The sequence below is a fragment of the Chiloscyllium plagiosum genome, unplaced genomic scaffold, assembly GCF_037043375.1.
Source record: "Chiloscyllium plagiosum isolate Xiang-an unplaced genomic scaffold, Cpla_swu_hap1 HiC_scaffold_6, whole genome shotgun sequence".
In the NCBI taxonomy this organism is placed as follows: Eukaryota; Metazoa; Chordata; class Chondrichthyes; order Orectolobiformes; family Hemiscylliidae; genus Chiloscyllium; species Chiloscyllium plagiosum.
The window spans coordinates 125,969,273-125,995,734 of record NW_028270144.1 but is presented as its reverse complement, the minus strand read 5'-3'; the positions used below and the strand labels follow the sequence as shown (position 1 = coordinate 125,995,734).

The window sequence follows — 26,462 nt, the reverse complement described above, 5'->3', positions numbered from 1 at the left end:
GTGCCCTTATAGAGTTTTACAAAATTATGAGGGGCATGGGATAAATAGACAAAGTCTTTTGCCTGTTGTCGGGGAGTCCAGAACTAGAGGGTATAGGTTTAGGGTGAGAGGGGAAAGATATTAAAAGAACCTAAGAGGCAACGTTTTCACACAGAGGGTGGTACGTGTATGGAATGAGCTGCCAGAGGAAGTGGTGGAGGCTGGTACAATTGCGACATTTAAGAGGCTTTTGGTTGGGTGTATGAATAGGAAGAGTTTGGAGGGATCTGGGCCGGGTGCTGGCAGGTGGGACTAGATTGCGTTGGGATATCTGGTCGGCATGGACGGGATTGGACCGAAGGGTCTGAATCCATGCTGTACATCTCTATGACTCTATAATACCCCTTATCCCATGTGCTTTAACTTTGCCCACTAACCTCATATGAGGGAGCTTATTAAAAATCTTCTGAAAATCCAAGTACACTGCATCCAATAGTTCTACCTTATCTATTCTACTACTTACACCCACACTTTTAAAACTAAGTTCTCCATCTGTAAAAATTACTAATAATTTTAGTGTTTACCCTGCTTTGTGCACCTCCTGTGCGGTTGTAACTTTGCATACCTTGCTCTGTCTAAGCACCGGAAGGGCTTATGCCCGAAATGTTGACTCTCCTAATCTTCAGATGCTACATGACCTGCTGTGCCTTTCCAGCATCACACTTTTCAACAATAATCTGTATAACCTTGTTTGCTATGATCTATCTGTACTGCTCACAGAACAAAACTCTTCACTGTATTTAGGTACACGTAATTACAATAAATCAAATCAAAATCAAATAAAGCTCTAGTTGTTTTATTAAGCATGAATTGCCTTCTTAAATCCATTTTGGGTTTGACGAATCCCATTATCGCATTCCAAATGTTCTATTGTCACTTCTTTTACAATAGACTTTAGCTTTGTTCCCCAATACCGATGTTAGGTTAACAGGTCTGTAATGTTCTGTCTTTTTATTTCTCTTCCTCCCTTTTTGAAACAGTGGCTTTATATTTGCCACCCTCCAAACTGTAAGATTGGCTACAGCATTTATTGAATTTTGGAAGGATGACCATCAATGCATCTAGTATCTCCAAGGCCACTTCCTTTTGTATTCTGGGATATAAATTATCAGGCCCTGGGGATTTATTAGCCTTTAACCCCATTAATTACCCCAGCACCATTTATTTACTAATACTGATTTCCTTCAATTCCACACGTACATTTTTAGTATTCCTAAATTCTCCAATTCTTTGATTCTTCTCTTAGAACCTGTGAAATTTTCTACTGCACAAAGTATTGGAGGCTGCGTCACTGAACATTGACCCTCTGACAGTGCGGCGCTCCCTCAGCACTGACCCCTCTGACAGTGCGGCGCTCCCTCAGCACTGACCCCTCTGACAGTGCGGCGCTCCCTCAGCACTGACCCCTCTGACAGTGCGGCGCTCCGTCAGCACTGACCCCTCTGACAGTGCGGCGCTCCCTCAGCACTGACCCCTCTGACAGTGGGGCACTCCCTCAGCACTGAAGCCTCCATCAGTGCGGCACTCCCTCAGGACTGACCCCTCTGACAGTGGGGCACTCCCTCAGCACTGAAGCCTCCATCAGTGCGGCACTCCCTCAGGACTGACCCCTCTGACAGTGGGGCACTCCCTCAGCACTGACCCTCCGACAGTCTGAAGTGAACCATCTCCCGGAGACGCACTTCCTACTTTACCCTGGTGCCTTAAAGGTTTGATCACACTCAGATGATGCTAGGTCCATTTGGAACACTCTGATCTCCGCCCAAGAAACCCACAAACAAGGTTCTGTATTTTTGCATTTTGATCCTCTTCTTCTCAGCAGTTCTTTATTTTAATCAGACAAATGTTCCAAGCAAAGCCGAATATAACATTCACACAGTTCAATGAGATAAATCTAATTCCTTTTTGATTACTACATCGACCTGTGTGAGTTTGTAGCCAGTTGAATAAAGAAATACCAACTAAACATGGCTTGCCGGCAATTTAAATCAAGCAGGCCGCTGATTCGAAGCATTTTTGAACTGAACAAGATCACCTGCTCATGTTCCTCCCCAGATATCTCTTCAGATTTCAAATATTTCCAGGATACGTTGATTGATTGCCGAGACATTGAAGGGCCTGTGCCCGAAACGTCAAAAAATTCCTGAAGAAGGGCCTGTGCCCGAAACGTCGAATCTCCTGTTCCCTGGATGCTGCCTGACCTGCTGTGCTGTTCCAGCAATAAAGTTTCAACTTTGATCTCCAGCATCTGCAGACCTCACTTTCTCCTGCCGAGACATTTGTCAAAGCAGAGAAACTGGAAATTTCCAATAGACGCTTTGGCCATGAGCAGATAAAACTGCTCCAGGTGAGGCTCGAACTCACAACCTCGGCATTGCGCACGCCAGGACACTGACATATAAGTACCGCGCGCTGACCGATTGCGCCACTGGAGCCGCACAGATACACTGCTCCCAATATCACGTCTTATACCTCAGCGGTTGACAAATTGACTGTGATGTAAGATTTTCAGGTTGTATTCACATGTGGTTCCTCACTTATTTGAGGAATTTGCTTCATTACACAATGCTAAACTGGATTGATATTGAAAAATGTATTTTCAATATTTTCCTCGATTGTTCTCTGAGCCATTGAGGTCTTTAGTCAGGAGAAACCTTATAATCTCATTCTCTGTTAGCCTCAATTACTGATCTTATCTTCGGCACCAAGTTCCAGAAGTTGATCTTGCTCTGAGTTTTGGCATCATAGACAAATAGAAACATACCCTTCAGTCCAATCCATCCATGCCGAGCAGATATCCTAATCTAACCTCGTCTGTATGCCAGCATTTGTCCTATATCCCTCTCAAACCTTCCGATCTAAATGTGTTAAGAAAAGATTTACAAGGAGGTTGCCAGGTTAAAAGGACTTGAGCTAAAGTCCGAGGGTGAACAATCTTCGGCTGAAGCCTCCATCAGTGCGGCACTCCCTCAGGACTGACCCCTCTGACAGTGGGGCACTCCCTCAGCACTGACCCTCCGACAGTGTGGCACTCCCTCAGCATTGACCCTCTAGCACTGCAGCACTCCCTCAGCACTGACCCTCCGATAGTGCGGCTCTCCCTCAGCATTGACCCTCCAGCACTGCAGCACTCCCTCAGCACTGACCCTCCGACAGTGTGGCACTCCCTCAGGACTGACCCTCCAACAGTGCGGCACTCCCTCAGCACTGACCCTCCGATGGTGCGGCACTCCCTCAGCACTGAACGTCTGACAGCGCAGTGGTCCCTCTGTATTGACCCTCTGACGGTGTGGCATTTCTTCAGTACTGACACTCAAACAGTGCAGCACTCCCTCAGCACTGACCCTCCAATAGTGTGTCACTCCATCAGCAGTGACTGTCTGTTGGTATAACACTCCCTCAGCACTGACCCTCCAACAGTGTGTCACTCCATCAGCACTGACTGTCCGATGGTATAACACTCCCTCAGCACTGGCTTACTGACAGTGCAGCATTCCCTCAGTTCTGACTCTTTGAATGGTTTTGTAGAAGGGTCACTGGATCCAAAACGTTAACTCTGTTTCTCTCTCCACAGATGCTGCCAGACCTGCTGAATTTCCAGTAATTTCTGTTTTTGTTTCTAACTTCAAGCATCCGCATTTGATTTTGTTTTTGTTTAATATCTTAAAATTTGTGCTCTCACACTACTCAAGGCAGAGGCCTGGTTTCAGGGAACCAGCTTTCTATGTAGTGGTATCCCAATTTTGGACCATTTATGTGTTTCTATGGTTACTGAGGAGAAGTGGCAACTGTGTTTATATATGTCGTACTGTAACAGCTTGTTAAACATGATCTCAGCGTATAGTGGAAAATAACAAAGAGAAAAGCAATATCACGCAGGCTATCATTTTTATTCTGTTCACTGAGTGTCCAAATTGGATGCCTTTTGATATGTTCTCTGAAACACTGAGCATCCTGCTCAGCAACTCCTTCCATCTAGCACCAACTCCTAGTCAGTCACTTCATATACATGGAATGGCAGATGGAAAGTGAAATCAAGAGTGCAGTTAAGAAGACGGACCTCAGATAAAAGTTAGGTGTTTATCCTCAGCCAGCTTATATTTTGTTTTGTGCTCCTCAAAGAGTTTGATGAGTTCCTCGATGTATTTCTGATGAATTTCATCAATTTCCTGCTGTGTTGGATTTTCTTTCTTCTCCATGTCTATGGGTTTGCCGACTGAAAGTGAAAGGAAGATTTACTTATTAGCTGCTTGACAGTGTGAAACAAATGGTTTTGTCAAATGGAACCATAAGAATTGTCGAACAATGTCGCACAGAAGGAGGCCATTCAGCCCTCTGTTCTTGTTCTGACTCTTTTGGTAGGGACATGCAAATTGTGTCTCAGGACATGCACTGTCCCGGCTGCCTTGTTCTCTTGCCCCATGAGCTTTTTGTCATATTTTTGTCCCCCTCCAATGTTTCTCCGGCTCCCCACAGGAACTGCCTCCTCCAGCCCTTCAGGCAGCCCATCACAGCTGTCAGTCCACAGAAGAAGGCCATTTGGCCCACCGTGTCTACACAGTGCTGTTCACCTTGCCTGGTCCTGCCCAAGTGCAGCATGTTACACTTAACCGGACTGAATTCCTTTTGTCACTGATCAGCCCATTCGCCCATCTACATCCTCGATAATCTAAGGCTCACCATTTACCATCTCAACCAAGTTTTTTTTGAAATAGAGAAGACCTTCCTCCTCAATCTCTGTCTTAAATGAGCACCCCCAACTCTGAGGTTTTGCCCTCTGGTTCTGAACCCTAAGGTCAGACTCTAAGATCTAGAAACAGAACCCTCTTGGAGCAGAGGATCTGCCAATAGAAATACATCGATATCATTCTGACAGCCTTTCCAAGAACAGAGTTTCAGATTTTCACTCTCTTTTTTGTGATGTCACCCCTGAATGTCCTGGCTTGAATTGTACAACTGTGTCCCCTTGGTACTGTCAGAGAAGGGTGACGATGCCTCTAATGACCAATTCTATCATGTTCACATGACACGAGCAATGCAAGAGATTGTTTCAACACTCTACTTCCTCACCTCATGATCAAAGTACCTCTGAATTTTAAAGGATTTTAACCACAACTTCTGAATCTTTGAGTCAGTCTACAATAAATCCAGCAACAGAAAGCAAGCTAACACCTATGTCTGAAGAATGCAATGTTTAAAACACCTCAAAACACCAGGACTCTGAGTATATTTAAGGAGGAGATAGAAATTGTTAATTAGTAACAGGTTAAAGGGTTATGGAGAGCGATTCAGGAAGAGGAAGTTGATGTTGAGATGAGATCGACCATGATCATATCAATTAGCGGAGCAGGCTGGAAGGGCAGAATGACCTAGTCCTGCTCCAGGATCTTATGAATCCTCTTACCAGTGGGACTTTGCATTTGCCTGGAAAGTAAACATGTCCTCCGAGTCCAAACATCACCTTGCTGCATCATTGCTTACATTCAGAAATCTCTAGAATTACTCCCTTCAGCTCCCAAACATTTTGTGGACCTTAATACGTAACTGCAACAAATTTCCTCTCATTGGACTCTCAGTCGGATAGCTACATTTTTGGTTTTACTATTCATTACTGCGTAACTCCTTCAAGAAGGTTTGCTGGGGGTCACTTTAAAATTGACATCACAAACACAATTGAATGGTTATGTACAGAAGGTGAGGGACAGAAGGTCTTTGCTCAATCTAACATTTCTCAAATATGTCATCTTAAATATTTCAATTCGATCACCCCTCAATGTTTTAAACTTACGGGTGTATTAGCCACATCAATGAGACCTGTCCTCAGCAATTTAACTTTTTTTATCCTGGGTACCATCTTGTTGAGTCTAAACTGTACCACCTCCAAAGGCCCAGAACCGAACACACGTTATTCCACTTTGATTGGAGCTTTGTACAGCTGGAACTTAACTTCTACCCCTCCACCTTGAGGTTAACATCAACAGTCCACCAGCCTTTCTGATTATGTTTTGTATCTGTCCACGAAATGTCAGTTCTTGAGTATTTTTCCCACTGTCATTCTCCTGTTCTGGACTTCTGAAGTGAATTGGTAATGAATTTACACGTTGAGAAACCTTGACTTTGGCAGATGATCTTGGTCAAGCATGTGGCACATGCCTTCAAATGTAAAAATCACACAACACCAGGTGGTAGTCCAACAGGTTTATTTGGAAGTACTAGCTTTTGAAACGCTGGTCCTTCATTGGGTGGGTGTCAGGTGCCGCAACCACCTGATGAAGGAGTAGCGCTCTGAAAGCTAGCTTCCAGATAAACCTATTGGACTATAACCTGGTGTTGTGTGATTTTTAACTTTGTCCACCCCAGTCCAACACTGGCACTTCCAAATCATGCTTTCAAATATGATTGTGTTACTTACCCACCGTGTAAATGGGCTTCCTGTATGGTAAGAGGCCAAAGCTATACTGGAATACACCACGAGCATGGAAAAGGGGGAGTGATATTCCCATCACCTTCTGCAAACGTTCCTGGATCTTTCTTAGCAGTGAACCCTTTGGATTGTTCACCTGATCAAATACCTCATTCTCACCAAAGGAAAATACTGGAACTAGGGACGCCCTTGGGAAAAAAAAAATCAAACACAAGCTTTTAATTTTGAAAGGGATCTTTCAGTCAGATTATAATGTTTAATTTTTGTTTGGTAGTGCACAACTTGACAATTGCTGAAAAATACCTACTTTGTCAAAGCTGCTCATCTTAGATTAGATTCCCTACAGTGCGGAAACAGGCCCTTTGGCCCAACAAGTCCACACCGACCCTCTGAAGAGTAATCCACCCAGACCCATTCACCTACTCGTGCACCTATCACACCTAACCTGCACATCTTTGGACTGTGGGAAGAAACCGGAGCACCCGGAGGAAACCCACGCAGACATGGGGAGAATGTGCAAACTTCACGCTGACAGTCGCTCGAGGCTGGAATTAAACCCGGGTCCCTGGTGCTGCGAGGCGGCAGTGCTAACCACTGAGCCACCATGCATTCTCATCAGGATCATTTAGTAGAATACCAGAGTAAAGGTGGGACAATGTTTTTATACTAGATGGGAAAGAGTGCTGATTGGAACGTGGACTGCAAAATTCTTTCCCTAAAGAATAGAAGAAAGATCTTTTAGAACGGAAATAAGGAGAAACTTCTTCAGCCAGAGAGAGGGGAATCTATGGAATTCATTGCTGCAAAAGGCTGAGGAGGCCAGGTCATGAAGTGTATTAAAGACTGAGATAGATAGGTTCTTGATTGTCAAGGGGATCAAGGGTTACGGGGAGAAAGTGGGAGAATGGGGTTGAGAAACTTATCAGCCATGATCGAATGCTGAAGCAGACTTGATGGGTTGAATGGCTTAATTTCAACTCCAATGCCTTATGGTCTAAAGGACATTAGAGAGCCTTATGGGTTTTTACAACAATTGATCACAGCTTCACAGTTATCATTACTAAGGTGAGAGGTGGGACCTTTCCAATGCCAGACCACTTTTGGCGAGTCAGTTGGGAAAGTAAGGTGGGATTGGCAGAAATGAGATTCCTGATGTTAAGAGAAAAGAGACTGCTTCAGCAACCAACCTTTGAACAGTGAGACAAGAACCTTGCTAGGAAGAGGCAGGAGAAGTACTTGCATATGCTTGTATGGGGTTGTTTGGCTCAGTTGGCTAATGATTCCAAGAATCAGAGAATCCCTATAGTATGGGAGCAGGCCATCCAGCCTATTGAGTCCACCCAGACCCACCCCCTCCCTTTAACCCTGCATTGCCCATGGCCAATCCGCCCAGCCTGCACACCTTTGGTCTGTGGGAGGAAACCTGCATAGACGCAGGCAGGATGTGCAAACTCCACCCAGACAGTCGCCCAAGGCTAGAATTGAATCCGGATCCCTGGTGCTGTGAGGCAACAGTGCTAACTGTTGAGTCACCGTTCCCCCAACCTCCCCCCCCCTCACCTTTTGTTGGATTCATCCATTCATTTGAGTGTGGATTCAATTCCTGCATCAACTGAGGTTCTCACCTTCTCCCCTCACTTAGAGTGTGGTGACTCTGAAGTTAATTTGCCACCAGTCATCTCTCTCTCTCTCTCTCTCTCTTTAATGAGGGAGCAGCCCTATGGTCTGGTAGGATTATGGTGACATTATCTATTACTTGATCTTGCCTCACGATATGAGATTCCCCAGTGACAATTCAAAGTCAAAAGGCCATAGAAATTTTATAGCATAGAAGGAAGTCATTTGGCCCATCATGCAATCAAACATCCATCTGTCCTAATCCCATTTTTAGATTTTTTTAGATTAGATTACATTACAGTGTGGAAACAGGCCCTTCGGCCCAACAATTCAACACCGACCCGCCGAAGCGCAACCCACCCTTGCAGCGCTTGGTCCATAGCCTTATATGCTGTTCATCTGTTCATCTAAATAATTCTTCAATATTTGAGGGTTTCAGTCTCTCCTACCATTACAGGCAGTGTGTTCCAGATACCCACCACCCTCTGGCTCTGAAGATAATGCCTCAAAAACCCTCTAAATCTCCTATTCCTTATGCTAAATCTGTCACCGTGTCTGCTTATCCAGCTGCAAAGGGGAATTGCTTCTCCCTATCTACCCTGTCTATGTCCCTCAGATCTTTCTAAACCTCAAACAGGTCCCCCTAAAGTGGGCACTTGTAGGCTTCAGCTCACCACGTGTTCTGTGAGCCTTGGATACTGGTCACCAATGTCTCAGGGCGACTGCCTGCCCAGGTCCTGACCATTGGACATTAGCATTAGAAATGTACCAGCCTCACTGGTATATCTCCAACCCAATCACAACAAGGCTCTGCATCTTGGATGCAGTACAAGACACCCTGTGCCCAGGGACGGGACCCAGCTCATGGATTATACCAGGCCACATCTCAGGGACTCACCGCTCGTTCTCTTGGTGCTCATTCACCCTGCACCAACTTGGATGCTCACAGAATCCCCGTTTTGCCTTTATGCACTTTGCCTCCTCAGCTGCACCTTAAGGGTGTACGATATTTCTACCTTGCCTTGCCCTTTAGCAGCAGACACAAAGCTGGGTAGTTCATCATGGATGTCAGCAGTCTATGGGTGGACATGTCGCTGTATTACACTAGAAGGTAAAGTCACCTGAGTCTTACCAGACCACATCATGGGCACCATGGTTGGTCAGTGGTTAGCACTGTTACCTCACAGTACCAGGCACCTAGGTTTGATTCCACCCTCGAGCGACTGTCTGTGTGGAGTTTGCACATTCCCCCCGTGTCTGTGTGTGATTCCTCTGGGTGCTCTGGTTTCTTCCCATAATCCAAAGGTCTGCGGGTTAGGTGGATGGGCCATGAGAAATTTCCCTATATATATCTAGGGAAGTGCAGGCTAGGTGCATTAACTATGGAAAATGCAAGTTAAGGAGATAGGTAAGGTGGGTGCATCTGGGTGGGTTGCTCTTCGAAGGGTCAGTATGGACGCGATGGGTCTACTTCAGGACTGTATGGATTCTCTGATTCTAAATGGCTGTTCCCTCATTAGAGACAACTGGTGGTGGTTTAACCAGAGGATCACCATGCCTCAGGTGAGGGGAGAGGGCGAGTCCTTCATGGTAACCTCAGCCAGTGCAGAGACTGAATCCATGCTGTTGGTGTCACTCTATCTTACAAGCCAGCCATCCAGCCCAACTGAGCTAACTGACCCCTTTATCCAATATGGCGACAATCTCATATCTGCATCACATATTTACCTCTCTGCACTATACACACTATATGAGTACTGTGTGCAGTTCTGAACACCCTATTATCGGAAGGATATTATTAAATTGGAGAGCGTTCAGAAAAGATTTACCAGGATGTTGGCAGGACTGGAGGGTTTGAGTTGTAAAGATAAGCTGGATCAGCTTGGACATTTTTCGCTGAGCATCAGAGGTTGAGGGGTGACCTTTGAGAGGTTTATAAAATCACGTGGGGCATAGATAAAATAAATAGCAAAGGTTTTTCCCCTGGGAGGGGGGGGGTGGGAGTACAAAACTAGAGGGCATATTTTTAAGATGAGAGAAGAAAGATTTAAAAATAACTCGGGGGCAACTTTTTAATGCAGAAATCACATGTGGAATGAACTGCCAGAGGAAACAGTAGATGCAGGTGCAGTTACAATGTTTAACATATATTTGGATAAGTTCATGAATCAGAAAGGTTTGGAGGGATATGGGCCAAACGCAGGCAAGTGGGACTGTTAGTTTGGGAACATGGTCAGCATGGGCTAGTTGGATCAAAGGGTCTGTTTCCATGTTGTATGACAGTATGACTCTATGTGACTTAAACAAAGTGCCTTGCCTCGAAGTCTAAACGGATCGGTCCTCAGTCAAATCAAGAGATCCAGCACTGGAAGTCATGGTCAGCATTTGATATCTGCCCGGGGGTTTGGGCACAGTCAGTCGGTCACTTGGGGGTGGTCATTGTCAGAGGGCCTGTATCACTCCACTCTGGCGATAGAGCCTTGGTCAGCCCGGTAAGTCCAGGGTAACAGTCTGGGGATTGTGCTATGCTTGTCGGGGAGGTTGTACAGAGATCAGTCAGGGACTGTTTGCCCAAGTCAGTCAAGGGGCTGCTCCACGGTCAGTCCTGGGGTTTTGACTGCAAACAGTCAATGTCAGGGTTGGGGAGAGTGTGTTATAAGGGACCACTCCTACATGGAAAGTTGAGGAACTCAATTGTGGGCATTGAAGGCAGCATGCTAGGATGAAGAGGGTGTGACATCTGTGAAGAGAGAGGAACAACATGTAAGGAGGGGTCAGGGAGATAGAGGATCATGGAAAGGAAAGGGGTAATGGAAATGCATCAGTACCACACTGCCTTCAGCTGGGATACAATGTGTTACTGTGTGTGGCATGTCGAATGCTTGGGATGGTGGATACATTGAGGAGTGAACAGTTGGATTGGTAACTGGGTTGGGTGGGAACATTTTATAAAATTCATTTACACAATGTGAATATCTCTGGCTAGGCTAGAATTTATCACCCAGAAGGCAGTTAAGAATCAAGTACAATGCTGTGGGTCTGGAGTCATACATAGGCCAGACCAGGCGAGAATAGACTGATGTGTCATCAGTGAATCCGATGAGAGTGCTTTTGTAACAATTGTCACCGTCAGTCAAGCCCTCTAGTCCAGAGTTTTCATTAAACTTCTATTTCACCTCCTGCTAAGGCAGAAGTAACTTACATCTCCCAGAATGTCATTTTTTTAAAAGATATTCATTCATGGATTGAGGGCATCTCTGGCTAGGCCAGCATTTATTGCCCAGGGGGCAGTTAAGAGTCAACCACATTGCTGTGGGTCTGGAGTCACATGTCAGCCGGACCAGGTAAGGACGACAGTTTCCTCCCCTAAAGGAATTAGTGAACCAGATGGGGTTTTCCAACATTCAACAATGGATTGGTGGTCATCATCAGATTCTAAATTCCAGATTCTTGTTGGATTCAAATTCCACCATTTGCCATTGAACCTGGGTCTCCAGAACATTACCGGAGTCTCTGGATTAATTGTCTAATGATAATAATGCCACTAGGCTATCACCTCCCTGACATCACTGGTAGCTAACAGGGTTGACAGGTCAGTGCACCGTGGAGATGGAAATGGCTCCACTCCGGCTTGGCATGGGCAGTGTAAGTGTTTCACCCTCTGGGATCCACATTCATTCAATGCGAGGCCCTTCATAGGGCATCCATCAGATACCCACACAGTCCAGGTGAAGGGCACCTGACATCAAACCCTGCTGCATGCCTACCTGAGGCATTGACCTACTGTTGGAGTACAACGCAAGGTCTCAAATACTCTTTGCGCATCAAACAATGGCAGCAACTCTTCCCACTATTGGCTGTGATGCACAAGCAGTTCATTGAGGCCTGGAAGGATTGATCCTGTTCATCAAAGTAACCGTCACCTTCCAGGGTGCCACAGGGGTTGCTCACCCCTCCCCTTGGGACAATCAAACATGGTGTAGCACTAAGGATGATGAAATTCTGCACCTTCAGTCTTGTAGTTGCAGCTAGAATGACACCCTCTTACAGCTGGCTAGCATATTTTAACCAACGTGATGCAGCATTTACAAGGACGTGTCACTCATGGCATCTCTCTGCCCTCAGCTGGCCACCTTCTACTCTCTGTCCCTCCCACTATGTCTTTGTTAAGTCCCAGCGTGTGCAGTTGGTCTTGAGGGAGCCTGCCCTGTCTTGGAACCCATTGGCCTTGGAGGTTTTGCTTGGGTGCCGGTGCCCAGGCGGAGTTTGCGGACAGAGGGCCCAGAGATGCTGAGTGCAAAGAGACAGGTTCACCCTTCTCAGTGAGAAGTCCCGTGCAGCTGAGGGTGGAGGGGAAAGGTCACCCTGACCATGGTCTGGTGTCTCAGCTCCCTCTGGTGGTCTCAAGGGAACAAGCCATCCCTCCTCTCCATCAGCTCTTCCACCAGGACCCTGTCAGTAAATGGGGATGCCACCTTTCCCCTGTCCAACATCACCAGGCAACTCTATAGGGAAAAGGACTGGACCTGGCAGCTCTGAACCGATGACATTTCACCTGGTGCAGGACTGCTTTTTATGCCATGAATCCTCGGAAGTCCCAGCAATGACAAGTAAGTCTGTCTCTGGCAAGAGGGATAGAGGGATGAAGTGGGCATTATAGAGGCACTGTGAGATAAGGAGAGTGGTGAGCCTGTGGAATTCACTACCACAGAGACTGGTTCAGGCCAAAACATTATGTGTGTTCAGGAAGGAGGTGGATATAGCTCTTGTGGCTAAAGGGATCGAGGGATATGGAGGTAGAGAAGGTCAGATTAGGGTGTTGAGCTTGATGTTCAACTATGAATGGGGGAGCAGGCTCAAAGGGCCGAATGGCCTACTCCTGCTCCTATTTTTCATCTTTCTAATGACGCAAGTTTGGGAGAATCACGTGAGATTTCATTAGAGGTCCACAGAGAGAAATTGAGCCAAAATTGACATTTTGCTGATTTTTGGTAAAACCCAACCTTGGTTTTCTATTTGCCAATTGAATTTAAGTTTCACTAGGACCTGAAGCAGCAACCAGGGCAACTAAGGGCAGAAAATAAATGTTGGCCAGCCCACAGCTCATGTCCCACAACTGAATAAAAGAATTTCCCTAGCATTAGCCTGTCCCTTTAGTTTGCCAGCTCAGTGAGATTACCACAATGTCTCTGTCTTTCTCCTAGATCAACCAGACAATTAACATCGTGACTCGTTAATCAGACCTGGTGCTGGTGAGGTTAATGTTGTCCAGGTGTATCACTTACCCGTACTGGAGAGCAAGTTTGACAAATCCTTTTCTGTTCTTCAGCAGCAGTGTTAATGCTCCTGGTCTAGCATCCAGAGCTTCTGGAGCACCTCCAATGACAATGACAGCGACATTGCCACCTTCTGCCCTCTTCAGTAAATACCGTGCGCTCTCCTTGGCTGATGACACCAGACCTGGAACATGGGAAGCATGTGTGGTGGAAACCAACCATGAACCTGATGAAGGGCCTATGCCCGAAACATCAATTCTCCTGCTCCTCGGATGCTGCCTGACATACTGTGCTTTTCCAGCATCACACTCTTGACACTAACCAAGAGAGATCAGAAATCACATGCACAAATGTAGCACCCTTCAAGACATGTCAAAGCTCTACAGACATGAGAACTTCCTAAAGTATGCGGGTGTATAAGCATATGAATTAGGAGCAAGAGTAGACCAATCAGACACCCTAGTGTGTTCTGTCATTCAGTAGCATCATGGCTGAACTTATGATTACAATTTTCTGCACATCCCCAGTAACTTTTTCATTCCTTCACTTGCTAGGAATCTATCCATCTACATCTTAAAAATATCCAAGCACTTTGCTGTATATTAATCTCCACATTTTGTAATTTTTTTCTCTCACTTCAGTCCATAATTAAAAGTACATGAAAATAGAAAGACACAGTTTTGGTGCTGCTATTGAAGGCATGGCTGGTACACATTTTGGTGTGAATACTACTTATCATAAAATGATAGTGATCTTGAGTTCAGTGAAAGCATTGGCTCTTAAATCCTTACTTGCAACAACATCTGTTCTCCCATTGCCTATGTACCTTGCTGATCTACACTGACTCCTCATCCAGCAAATGTGAAAATTCATATCTGTTAAATTCCTCTGTGGTCTCACTTGCTCTGTCTTGGCTACATATTTCAGGGGGAAGTTTGTGGAGGTTGTCTGGGGTCACAGCCGATGTGGGAAGGCCAGCAACAGGGGAGGGGAGGGGCTCTGGGCAAATTGGCGAATCTGAACTACTCCCTTATTGAAGTACTAATCCCACATTGTATTACCAGTGCAACTCCACCTCTTATGATCCTGCCTCACTAGCTACCTGATGAAGAAGCAGCGTTCTGAAAGCCTGTACTTTCAAATAAACCTGTTGGACTATAACCTGATGTTGAGTCATTTTTAACTTTGTACACCCCAGTCCAACACCGGCACCTCCACATTATGTTTCTGGAATGGTAGTTAGATCATGCCCTGTTTGTGCCTTTAGATCATTGTGTTGTGAATGCTGTGTGCATTCAGGTAGAGTGAACTTAACATTGTCTTTTTGATATTATTCCACATTCAAGTTACACTTGATACTCACCTTTGTTTCTCCCACCTTCGAGTCTCCCTTGCAGCTTTTCCACTTCATTTCACCAAAGTTTAAACCAACCCCTCATCAAACCTCCTGGTGAGGTTTTTAAAGTTCATTTACAGGATGTAAGCATCATTATCTAGGCCAGCTTTTATTGACCTTCTCTAGTTGCCCTCGAGTACAACAGCACGGCTTGCTCAGCCATTCTAGAGGGCAGTTAAGAGTCAAGAACATTGCTGTGGGTCTGGGGTCATATATAGAGCTGAAAATGTGTTGCTGGAAAAGCGCAGCAGGTCAGGCAGCATCCAAGGAGCAGGAGAATCGACGTTTCGGGCATGAGCCCTTCTTCAGGAATGAGGAAAGTGTGCCAAGCAGGCTAAGATAAAAGGTAGGGAGGAGGGACTTGGGGGAGGGGCGTTGGAAATGCGATAGGTGGAAGGAGGTTAGGGTGAGGGTGATAAGGTGAGGATGATAGGCCGGAGTGGGGGTGGGGGCGGAGAGGTCAGGAAGAAGATTGCAGGTTAGGAGGTGGTGCTGAGTTTGAGGGTTGGGACTGAGACAAGGTGGGGGGAGGGAAATGAGGAAACTGGAGAAGTCTGAGTTCATCCCTTGTGATTGGAGGGTTCCTAGGCGGAAGATGAGGCGCTCTTCCTCCAGCCGTCGTGTTGCTATGGTCTGGCGATGGAGGAGTCCAAGGACCTGCATGTCCTTGGTGGAGTGGGAGGGGGAGTTGAAGTGTTGAGCCACGGGGTGGTTGGGTTGGTTGGTCCGGGTGTCCCAGAGGTATCCTCTAAAACGTTCAGCAAGTAGGCGGCCTGTCTCCCCAATATAGAGGAGCCACATCGGGTGCAGCGGATGCAGTAAATGATGTGTGTGGAGGTGCAGGTGAATTTGTGGCGGATATGGAAGGATCCCTTGGGGCCTTGGAGGGAAGTGAGGGGGGAGGTGTGGCTGCAAGTTTTGCATTTCTTGCGGTTGCAGGGGAAGGTGCCGGGAGTGGAGGTTGGGTTGGTGGGGGGTGTGGACCTGACGAGGGAGTCACGGAGGGAGTGGTCTTTTTGGAACACTGATAGGGGAGGGGAGGGAATATATCCCTGGTGGTGGGGTCCGTTTGGAGGTGGCGGAAATGACGAAGGATGATACGATGTATGTGGAGGTTGGTGGGGTGGTAGGTGAAGACCAGTGGGTTTCTATCCTGGTCCCTGCCACCCTGCCCCCACCCTGCCCCTGTAAAAACGCCATCGCATATTCCCAATTCCTTCGTCTCCGTCGCATCTGCTCCCAGGAGGACCAGTTCCAATACCGAACAATCCAGATGGCCTCTTTCCTCAAAAACCGCAATTTCCCCCCCGACGTGGTTGACAATGCTCTCCACCGCATCTCCTCCATTTCCTGCTCCTCCGCCCTTGAGCCCCGCCCCTCCAATCGCCACCAGGACAGAATCCCACTGGTCCTCACCTACCACCCCACCAACCTCCATATACATCGTATCATCCGTCGTCATTTCCGCCACCTCCAAACGGACCCCACCACCAGGGATATATTTCCCTCCCCTCCCCTATCAGTGTTCCGAAAAGACCACTCCCTACGTGACTCCCTCGTCAGGTCCACACTCCCCACCAACACAACCTCCACTCCCGGCACCTACCCCTGCAACCGCAAGAAATGCAAAACTTGCGCCCACACCTCCCCCCTTACTTCCCTCCAAGGCCCCAAGGGATCCTTCCATATCAACCACAAATTCACCTGCACCTCCACACACATCATTTACTGCATCCGCTGCACCCGATGTGCCCTCCTCTATATTGGGGAGACAGGCCGCCTACTTGCTGAACTTTTCAGAGAACACCTCTGGGACACCCGGACCAACCAACCCAACTGCCCCGTGGCTCAACACTTCAACTCCCCCTCCCACTCCACCAAGGACATGCAGTTCCTTGGAGACCTCCATCGCCAGACCATAGCAACACGACGGTTGGAGGAAGTGCGCCTCATCTTCCGTCTAGGAATCCTCCAATCACAAGGGATTAACTCAGACTTCTCCAGTTTCCTCATTCCCCCTCCCCCCACCTTGTCTCAGTCCCAACCCTCAAACTCAGCACCATCTTCCTAACCTGCAATCTTATTCCTGACCTCTCCGCCCCCACCCCCACTCCGGCCTATCACCCTCACCTTATCACCCTCACCTTAACCTCCTTCTACCTATCGCATTTCCAACGCCCCTCCCCCAAGTCCCTCCTCCCTACCTTTTATCTTAGCCTGCTTGGCACACTTTCCTCATTCCTGAAGAAGGGCTCATGCCCGAAATGTCGATTCTCCTGCTCCTTGGATGCTGCCTGACCTGCTGCGCTTTTCAGCAACACATTTTCAGCTCTGATCTCCAGCATCTGCAGTCCTCACTTTCTCCTGGGATCATATATAGGCTAGACCAGGTAAGGAAGGCAGATTTCCTTCCCTGAAAAGCATTAGTTTTTAACCCCAGACAATTGTCCCATTAATTCCAGATTCTCATTGAATTGAAATTCCATCATCTGCCATTTGTACATTTGTCCCAGAGCATCACACGAGTCTCTGGATTACTGGCCTCACTGCTAACCCATTCCCTCCCCAGTAGCAATACTTGTCCCATCAGTTGGTACAAACATCGCTTGCCCCCAAAACTAGCTTTAGTCTTTCAGACATTTTATTCAATACAAATTCCACCCACTGCCATGTTGGGATCCCAGAATCCAGATTACTAGTGCAGTCATATTATCACAGCACAATTGCCTTCCCAAGCACGTTACCTACCTCCACTCATAATATAGTCCCGGAAGAACGGGATCCTGAACCAGAGAGATAGCATCAGCAGATGTGGCTTCAGCCCGGGGTACATTTCTCTGAACCCTGTCACCTCAGTGCAGAAGTTTCCAAAGGCCCCAGCTACCAATACGCCATGTGGATGGAAACCAAAGATATAATTCTTCTTGGGATCCAGGTCTGCAGTCTTAATAAGCTGCAAGAGAACATCGTGGTAAAAAAACTGTCAGTCTTCAGATGAATGGAAGCATGAGAGTTTCCCAATAGTGAATCTGTGAACCAGAGATGGAGACCTTTCAGCCCATCATGCCACTGTTTACTCCCAGTCACTTGGGCTTTTCTTATTTGACTATATTTCGCATACACATTGACAATATGTAAGACATCCACTTCAACACTAACACTCAATAGCAACATTGTGTACCAGCTGCAAGTGGCACTGTGGAAATTCACCAAAGATCCTCAGACAGCATCTTCCAAACCCATGACCACTTCCATCTAGAAGGACAAGGGCAGCAGATACATGAGAACACCAGCCCCTGCAAGTTCCCATCCAAGCCACTCACCATCCTGACTTGGAAATATATTGCCATTCCTTCAGTGTCACTGGGTTCCCTCCCTAAGGCAATTTCTGGCATACCTACAGCACATGAACTGAACAAGTTCAAGGAGGCAGCTCACCGTCACCTTCTCAAGGGCAACTAAGGGTGGCTATTAAATATGAGCCCAGCCAACAACACCCACATTGTGTGAATGAATAAGTAAAGACATATCCAGAGACTCACGCAGAGATTACTGGCGAAATTCAATAGTTCTGGCAGCATTTGTGGAGAAAGAAGCTGAGCTAATGATTCAAGTACAATATGAATGCTTCACTCACCCTTTCAGAAAATGAATGTCAGATCATTATTCTGTGTAATGCTTTTCCTTCTTATTCTTCCATTGCTTTAAAAAAAACAGGCTCATTAATGGAATGTGTGTCTTACTGACTGGGTCTGTATTTATTGTCCATCTCTAATTGCACTTGAGCTACTTTTGCCAATTACTGTTACTCTGTATACATTTTTTATTAGTTCATTTGTGATGAGTGTATCGCACAGACAAGACCAGCCAATACTGCCACCACTGACTCTTGTGCCAAAGGTAATAGTTTCTTTGTGTTCAAAATCAAAACTGCTCGATCAAAAACCACTATCAAAACCACTCTTTGTTTTGAAGTTGAAAATCACACAACACCAGGTTATAGTCCAACAGGTTTATTTGGAATCACTAGCTTTCGGAGTGACGCTCCTTCATCAGGTGGTTGTGGAGTATAAGGTCACAACCACCTGATGAAGGAGCGGTGCGCCGAAAGTTAGTGTTTCCAAATAAACCTGTTGGACTCTAACTTGGAGTTGTGTGATTTTAATGTTGCCCACCCCAGTCCAACAACAGCATTTCCAAATCATGATTTTGAACACTTCCATCAAATAAACATTTGGCCTTTTTGAGAATGAATCAAGATTAGAGTGGTGCCAGAGATGCCCGAAGCATCGATTTTCCTGCTCCTCAGGTGCTGCCTGACCTGCCATGCTTTTCCAGCACCTCTCTAATCTTGACTCTAATCTGCAGCATCTGCAGTACCCACTTCTGCCTTTTTGAGAATGAACCCAGTTTCCCCAGTCTCTGCACTTAGTCAGTCCTTTGTCTCCAGTTTGCGGTTAGGAGCGAGACTGTTTCACTGCAGAGTATTGTGTGCAATTTTATTCTTCTTATCCAAGAAACCACCTACTATAGATGAAGTGATGGCCTGGTGGTATTATCACCGGACTGTTAATCCAGAGACAAAGATAATGTTCTGGGGACCTGGGTGCAAATCCTTCCGTGGTAGGTGATGGAATTTGAATTCAACACAAGTGTGGAATTAAGAGTCTAAGGATGACTATGTGAATCTATTGCCAACTGTTGAGAAAACCCATCTGGTTCAGTAATGTCATTTAGGGAAGGAAGCTGCCATCCTTACCTGGTCTGGCCTACATGTGACTCTAGATCTCTTTACTGTCCTTTGGGTATTTAGGGATGGGCAATAAATGCTGACACCCACATTCAGTGAATGAATTTTAAAAATCCTGCCATCGAGGGAGTGCAGTGGGAATTCACCAGATTGATTCCTGGCATGGCAGGCTTGACAAATTGGATTGATTGGAGGTATAGGCATTGAGGTTTAGAAGAATGAGATGGGATGTCATTGAAAACAATTCAATATGATTATGTTTGATGCGATTGTGGCCTCAACTCCACCTTATTGCCTGTTCCCCCATATCTAGGAGAAAGTGAGGACTGCAGATGCTGGAGATCACTTGAAGAGTATGTGCTGGAAAAGCACAGCCAATCAGGCAGCAACCAAGGAGCAGAAGAGTTGACGTTTCAGGCATAAGCCCTTCATCAGTATTGGGGAAAAGTTAACATTATTTGCCTGGAAGCCATTTTCCTGATTCAGCTGAGAGTTCCATTTTGTGTCCCCAGCCAGAACTTGCTGGCTATGCATTCCTTACTCTGAGGTAATGTGAAAGGTTGTCCTTATCTTCCTTCTCAAGATAGTGTCTCCTCCCTTTGCTGAATGATCAGTGCAGGCTGTAGAACCAGTCAAGTTGACATAGACTTTCCAATTAATCCCCCTTCCTCCTCTAGTTATTGCCTTTTCATGGTCATTCAGCCAGTTAGGGATATCTCTGCTTAGTATTAGCAATCTGTGTAACTAGAGCAGGTGGTGATACCACTTGATCTGTCCACTTGTGGAATGTATAATAGTGCTTTAGTTTTGAACTTAATGACTAACCTCTAATTTAGAACCAACTTGTAAGCATGCCAAACTGTGTAATTAACGGTCAGCTCCTAGCTGTTTCCTCTATATAATCCTGTAGTATCCTGATGTACTTTGGAATAACATCAAGCCACAGTTAGGACGGTTAATTCCCCATGATATATCGTGTAAGAAACTAATCAGTTCGCAAGGTCCGAGTATGAGAGTTTTCTTCAACAATCAGAAATGAGGCTCATTTGTGATGAAGGGCTTATGCCTGAAACGTTGACTCTCCTGCTCCTCGGATGTTCCCCCATATCCTTGAGAATTCATTATTGCTCAAAAATCTATTTAATTCAACCTTGAATATGTTCAATGAGTCAGTCTCCAGTGCACTCAGTGGAAGAGAATCCCACAGATTGATGATCGTCCAAGGGAGGAGGTAAACCTTCTCATCTCTGTCTAAAGTGGGAAGCCCCTCAGCACCTCAGTATAGATTCTCCCATGAGGAGAGAGATCCTCTCCGCATCTACACTATCCAGCCTCTTCACGATCTTATATGCCTCAATAAGATCAGCTGTCATTATTCTTCACTCTAATGGGCTAAGCCCAAAATGTTCATCTTTCCTCATAAGACAAACCCCTTCATTCCAGTAGTCAGCCAGCAATTCCTTTCTGATCTAGTTCTGACCTGATTTGTCATGGAGCCAAGGTGAATAGAACTATCTTGACTGAGATGAATATCAGAATATATTCATGGGGCTGAATGGCCTTCTTCAGTTACCGTGTGAAAAATGCTGCCTCTGGATTCTCATCCAAATGTACAACATACAAATGGTCAATTGTATCCCATCCTGTCAGAATTTCCAAAGATTTATTTTTATAAACAAAACGCACATCTTGGAAGTGATTTGAAAAGTGAAGGTCATGTGGAACAGTGACCTTGAACATCGAGTGCACTGCTACAGTTTTAAAGGCCGTAAATTAATCTTTAACAGATTAATTGTTCAATAAATAAATAAACACGGTTGTAGAACTGGGGGTGGAGCAGAAGGAGTTAGGAGGAGAGGAGTAGAGTGATTTTGGTTTTGAATATGGTTTTGTTCTGGGATTCAGATTCAAATCCTGCCACAGCAGATGGTGGAATTGAGTAAAAGTTTGAATTAAGTGCCTAATGATGGTTATGAATCCATTGTCAATTGTTGGGAAAAACCCATCTGCTTCACTAATGTCCTTTAAGGAAGGAAACTGCTATCCTTACCTGGTCTGGCCTACATGTATCTGCAGACCCACAGCAATGTGGCTAACACTTAACAGCCATCTGGGCAATTAGGGACGGGTAATAAATGCTGATCCAGACAATAATGCTTACATCCTCTTAATGAATGAAAAGAAACCTAATCTGCACTTCTCTGGACTTTGGGAGGAAATCAAAGAACCCAGCTGTAACTCCACGCGGTCATGGGGAGAACATGCAAACTCCATACAGTCTCCCGAGACTGGAATTGAACTCAGGTCCCATGGGGTAAAAGTGTGAACCACTGAGCCATCGGGTTGCCCTGGAGTAGACTTTGAGTAATTCCCTTTCAGAACAGAGACAAGGAGATTTTTTTTTCTCTCAGAGGTTGGTGTGATCTTGGAGCCCTCTGCCTCAGAAAGTGACAGGAGTGGAGCTGTTGAATATTTTCAACACCGAGGTAGATTGATTGGGCAGGGGACTGAGAGTGGTGCAGAATAGATGGGGATGTGGAATTCAAAACTTGAAGTCTCGATTCTGTTGCGTGATAGAGAAGATCCAGAGAAGGATCTGTGATGGAGATCCAATGAAGAGGTTTGATAGTCAATGTTTGCTCCTATTTTGTGTGTGAATGACAAAGTCCGATCCAACACACCATGGTCTAGCTTTCATGTGGAATTTAATACCCATTCTTAGACTGCCATGAGGAGGTGATGATAAAAGTGAGTAGCTTGCTAAACTAGTTTACTGGACGGTTATGAGTCAACCACTTTGCTATAGGACTGGAGTCACATGTAAGCCAGACCAGGTAAGGATGGCAGATTTCCTTCCGTAAAGGACATAAGTGAACCAGATGAATGAATGATTTATTATCACATATATCTTTAAGATACATTGAAAAGTGTTTTGTCTCGACAATCCAGTGCTATCTTGAGTTACAATAACAATGAAAAAAATTTCTTAAATAAGAGTTCATCCTCTTTTCAAATTGGGGTCTCAGGCATGGCCAGAGTCAAAACGTGTGGCACTGGAAAAGCACAGCCGGTCAGGCAGCATCCGAGGAGCAGGACAGTCGGTATTTCAAGCCTAAGCCCTTCATCAGGAATGTGGGGGTGGGGGCCTAAGGGGGCTGAGAGATTAATGGGTAGGGGGTGGGGCTGGGGGGAAGGTAGCTGGGAGTGTGATAGGCAGATGGAAGTGGGGGCTGATGGTGATAGGTCAGAGAGGAGGATGGAGTGGATAGGTAGGAAGGAAGGTGGACAGGTAGGACAGTGGGAGGTGCCAAGTTGGAGGGTTGAATCTGAGATGGCATGGTTTCAGGGTTTCTGCAAGGTCTCTGCAGGTGTTCTAGTCATCAAAGAGTCCCCTTTCCGGGAACAGCAAAGAAAATGCTGATTCCCAGGATCAGAGAGATTCATGGTCGCTGACACTAATACCAGTGTTTTAATTTGCAGTTACTTTTAAAACATAAATGTTTTGCAGATGTGAAGCTGGGATTTTACAAGTTGTTACAAAGGCTTTACAGAATGTAATTAGCCAATTCGGCTGAACGCGCAATGTCCAAGCTCCAGTCGAGCCTCCTGTGAAAGTCTTCATCTCACCCACTCAACATGTTCCTCCATTCCTTTCTCCTTCATGTGTTTATCTCAGAACCATGAAGTGCACCAGGTTCTTACCATGCTACTTTGTAAAGGTGTCTCGCCTGAATTCTTTGTTGGGTGTGTTAGTAACTGGTGAACATTTAATGCTCCTGGTTCTGGTCCAGTGGGTGGACAAACCCTTCCACTAAAGCCTTGACATAACCTTTAAAATCTCTATCAGAATATTGGCCCCTCCCCACAATCTTCTCTGTTCTCGAGAAAGAGCACTAGTCTGTTCAATCCTCCCTGGTGGGCAAACATACTCAGTTCTGATACTGTTTCTTCCAGTGCTTCTAGATCAATTTTAGGTTCAAACTATTCAACAGGGCTCTGAGGGCACAATACTTAGTCCTGTCAGTCCTCACCCAAATTCATGTCCTTAAATGTTCATTTATTGACTACTTAACGGCCACTTTCTGCCTGGCCTCATAGTTGATACCATGGGAGGTGTTCAAGGGCAAGATGGAAGCCCCAAAGACCACACAGCAAAGACTTCAAAGGGTTCAGCAATCACAGTCTCCCCAAGAGCAGGAAAAGGCCATTTGGCCCTTCGAATCTGCTGTGCCATTCAATATGACCATGGCTGATCATTCTCGATTCCTGATGAAGGGCTTTTGGCTGAAACATCGATTCTCCTGCTCGTCGGACGCTGCCCGACCTGCTGTGCTTTTCTAGCACCACCCTCTCAACTCTGATCTCCAGCATCTGCAGCCCTCACTTTCTCCTGATCATTCTCACCCCCACATCAAGGGTAATTAGGGACGGGCAATAAATGCTGGCCCAGCCAGTGACACCCACATCCCACAAATGAATTTTTAAAAATTCAACTTAGTTCCCTGTTCCCGCTTTCCCCCCATACCCTTTGATCCCTGCAGCCCTAAGAACTATACCTAACTCCTTCTTGAAAACATTCAATGTTTTGTCTTCAACTTTCTGTGGCAGAGAATTCATTGATATCCACTGGCTAATCACCCAACTCAGTGCCCTGTTCCCACTTTCTCCCAATATCCTTTTGATCCCTTTAGCTTTAAGAATTATATTGAATTCTTCCTTGAAAACATTCAATGTTTTGACCTCAAACACTTTCTGTGGCAGAGAATTCCACGGGCTCCCCACTCTCTGAGTGAAGACATTTCTCCTCATCTCAGTCCCCAAATGACCTATGCCCCCCACCTCCCCTCGGATCCTCAGACTGTGGCCAATTTCCTTCCACCAACCCCCTTACACACAACACCCCTGCCAAACTCCTCCAGGGCTCGCCAACCCCTTTCTACTCTGAGCCTTCCCCATCTCTGCCACACTGCGGATCTGGCCCAAGATTTCAGGATGTAGAGTCTGGGGACTGTTTTTAAATCTAGCCTTGGCCGCTAGTGTCACTGGGATTAGGACATTGGCCACCAGCTCACTGACATGGCCTCGCCACCCGAGGGAAGGGCACAAGCTTAGTTTTAAGCCCATTAAGTGGCTGGGGAACTGTTGTGATTGGTGGGGATTGTTCTTTGCCAACTCTTCACCTGGTAGGCTATGTAACCTTGAAAGCTGTGCCCTGAGTGTGATCTTAATTTCATACAAGCTGAACATAAAATCTCTCAAATGTTTGAACTTATGTTTTATTCATCAAGGTCTCTGGATTGGTAATCCTGAATTCAATTAGATTAGATTAACACACATGTGGCTTCTTATCACATCCGATCCTGAACAAACATTGGAATAGTTACTTTCCTTTGCATGAATAAACTGAGAAACCCAAAATGCAGTGCCTGGGTTAATGATTGTCCCTTGTCCTTTGCTGTGACACACTCTGAACCCTGTGTTTACTCAATGCATGTTAATCCCACTGTGTCAGGAACAGGATGAAAACATTGAAGTTGGATTGGGTGAGATATTGATGGAAAGTTACCCATGCACACCATCTGACTTAACCCTTGACAGCACAAACACAGATCTCTCCAGGTTCAGTGTTCATGGTGAAAGGAGGGGAGAGAGTGTCTTCATTGATCAGTCGATCAGATTCTTCATGACCAATATCAGGGATATGCAGGAATGTAGAGTTGAGATCACTCATGATTTTATTAAACGGTAGCACAGGCTCGAAGGGCAGAATGGCCTACTCTTGTTCCATATTCATTTGTTTTTATGGTAAGGCAGAAATCCACATTGGCATTTTTGGATCTGAATCATCTAGAACTAATAGAATTATTTCAATGCACGCTTACTGAGGAGGGAGAATGGAGACATTGTAGTAATATCACTGGACCAGAAGCCCAGTCTAATGTTCTGGGGACTGGGCTCAACTCCCACTGGAACAGATAGTGAAATATAAATTCTATTGATAAATCTGTTGTTGATAATAAGTGCCATGAGATTATCTAAACTGCCGTGAAAAACCCACCTGGTTCACAATGCCTTTTAGGGACGGAAATCTGCCTTCCTTACCTGGTCTGACCCATATGTAACTCTGGACCCAGAGCAATGCAGTTGACTCTTACCCTCCATCTGAAATGACCCAGAAAGTCACTCTGTTCAAGTGTAACCAGGGATGGACAATAAATACCAGTATTGCCCATATCCCCTGAAAGAATAATCAACCAAAGAAAAACCTGAGATTAGATTTGAATTCCAAGTTTGATTTAATTGAAGTTAAATTCTACCAGCTGCCATTTGAACTCATGAACTCCCCCCCCCCAATATTAGTCTGGGCCTCCAAATTCCTAGGCCAGTGATATCACCACCATCATGGTCTTAGTTGAAGGAACAATTCATTTAGAGTCATTCCACTGCCTTCTCCTCATTACCCTGTTTAATTTCCTTTTGCAGATCGGGAAGGGAGCAAATTAGTTAACACTGAAATAAAACAAAGAACTGCGGATGCTGGAAATCTGAACCAAACACAGAAATTGCTGGAGGAACTCAGCAGGTCTGGTTGCATCCAGTTCTGAAGAAAGGTGACTGGACCTAAAACATTAACTCCACAGAGAGTACCAGACCTGCTGAATTTTCTGCTATTGTTTTTATTAACACAATATTGTGTTATGTGGAACTTCCAACAACAGGTTTTTAATTGTTGTTGTGTCATCATAGTCTTACCAAACCACAGGGGCTGCTCTCTTGCTAGTGAGAGAGAGGTGACTTAGCCTAAAGGCCACCAGAGCTCAGGTGAGCGAAGTGGTTGAGAAGAAAAGTCCTTTGTGGATACCTCAAACCTGTGATGGGAATTGAGCCCACACTGTTCACATTACACTGCTCTGCAAACCAGCAACCCAGCCAACTGAGCGAAACCGATTCCCAGTACCT

At 45.7% G+C, this 26,462-nt stretch overlaps 1 protein-coding gene and 1 non-coding gene across 2 annotated transcripts in view; both read right to left on the bottom strand.

The window, feature by feature from the left end:
* Positions 1-2,378: 2,378 nt before the first annotated feature.
* Positions 2,379-2,474, bottom strand: trnai-uau (transfer RNA isoleucine (anticodon UAU)). Its single transcript has 2 exons — positions 2,437-2,474; positions 2,379-2,414 (listed from the first exon to the last, which is right to left on the bottom strand). It is a non-coding gene; the product is annotated as a tRNA-Ile (tRNA).
* A 1,438-nt stretch (positions 2,475-3,912) lies between these two features.
* The window catches only part of mogat2 (monoacylglycerol O-acyltransferase 2), a 56,333-nt gene continuing 33,783 nt past the window's right edge, over positions 3,913-26,462 (bottom strand). The window contains exons 3-6 of the mRNA XM_043692485.2: positions 17,501-17,705; positions 13,366-13,540; positions 6,452-6,651; positions 3,913-4,255 (exon numbers count right to left, since the gene is read on the bottom strand). Of these exons, the coding sequence (XP_043548420.1) occupies positions 4,101-4,255; positions 6,452-6,651; positions 13,366-13,540; positions 17,501-17,705 (735 nt within the window). The 3' untranslated portion in view covers positions 3,913-4,100. The remainder of the gene's footprint in view (positions 4,256-6,451; positions 6,652-13,365; positions 13,541-17,500; positions 17,706-26,462) is intronic.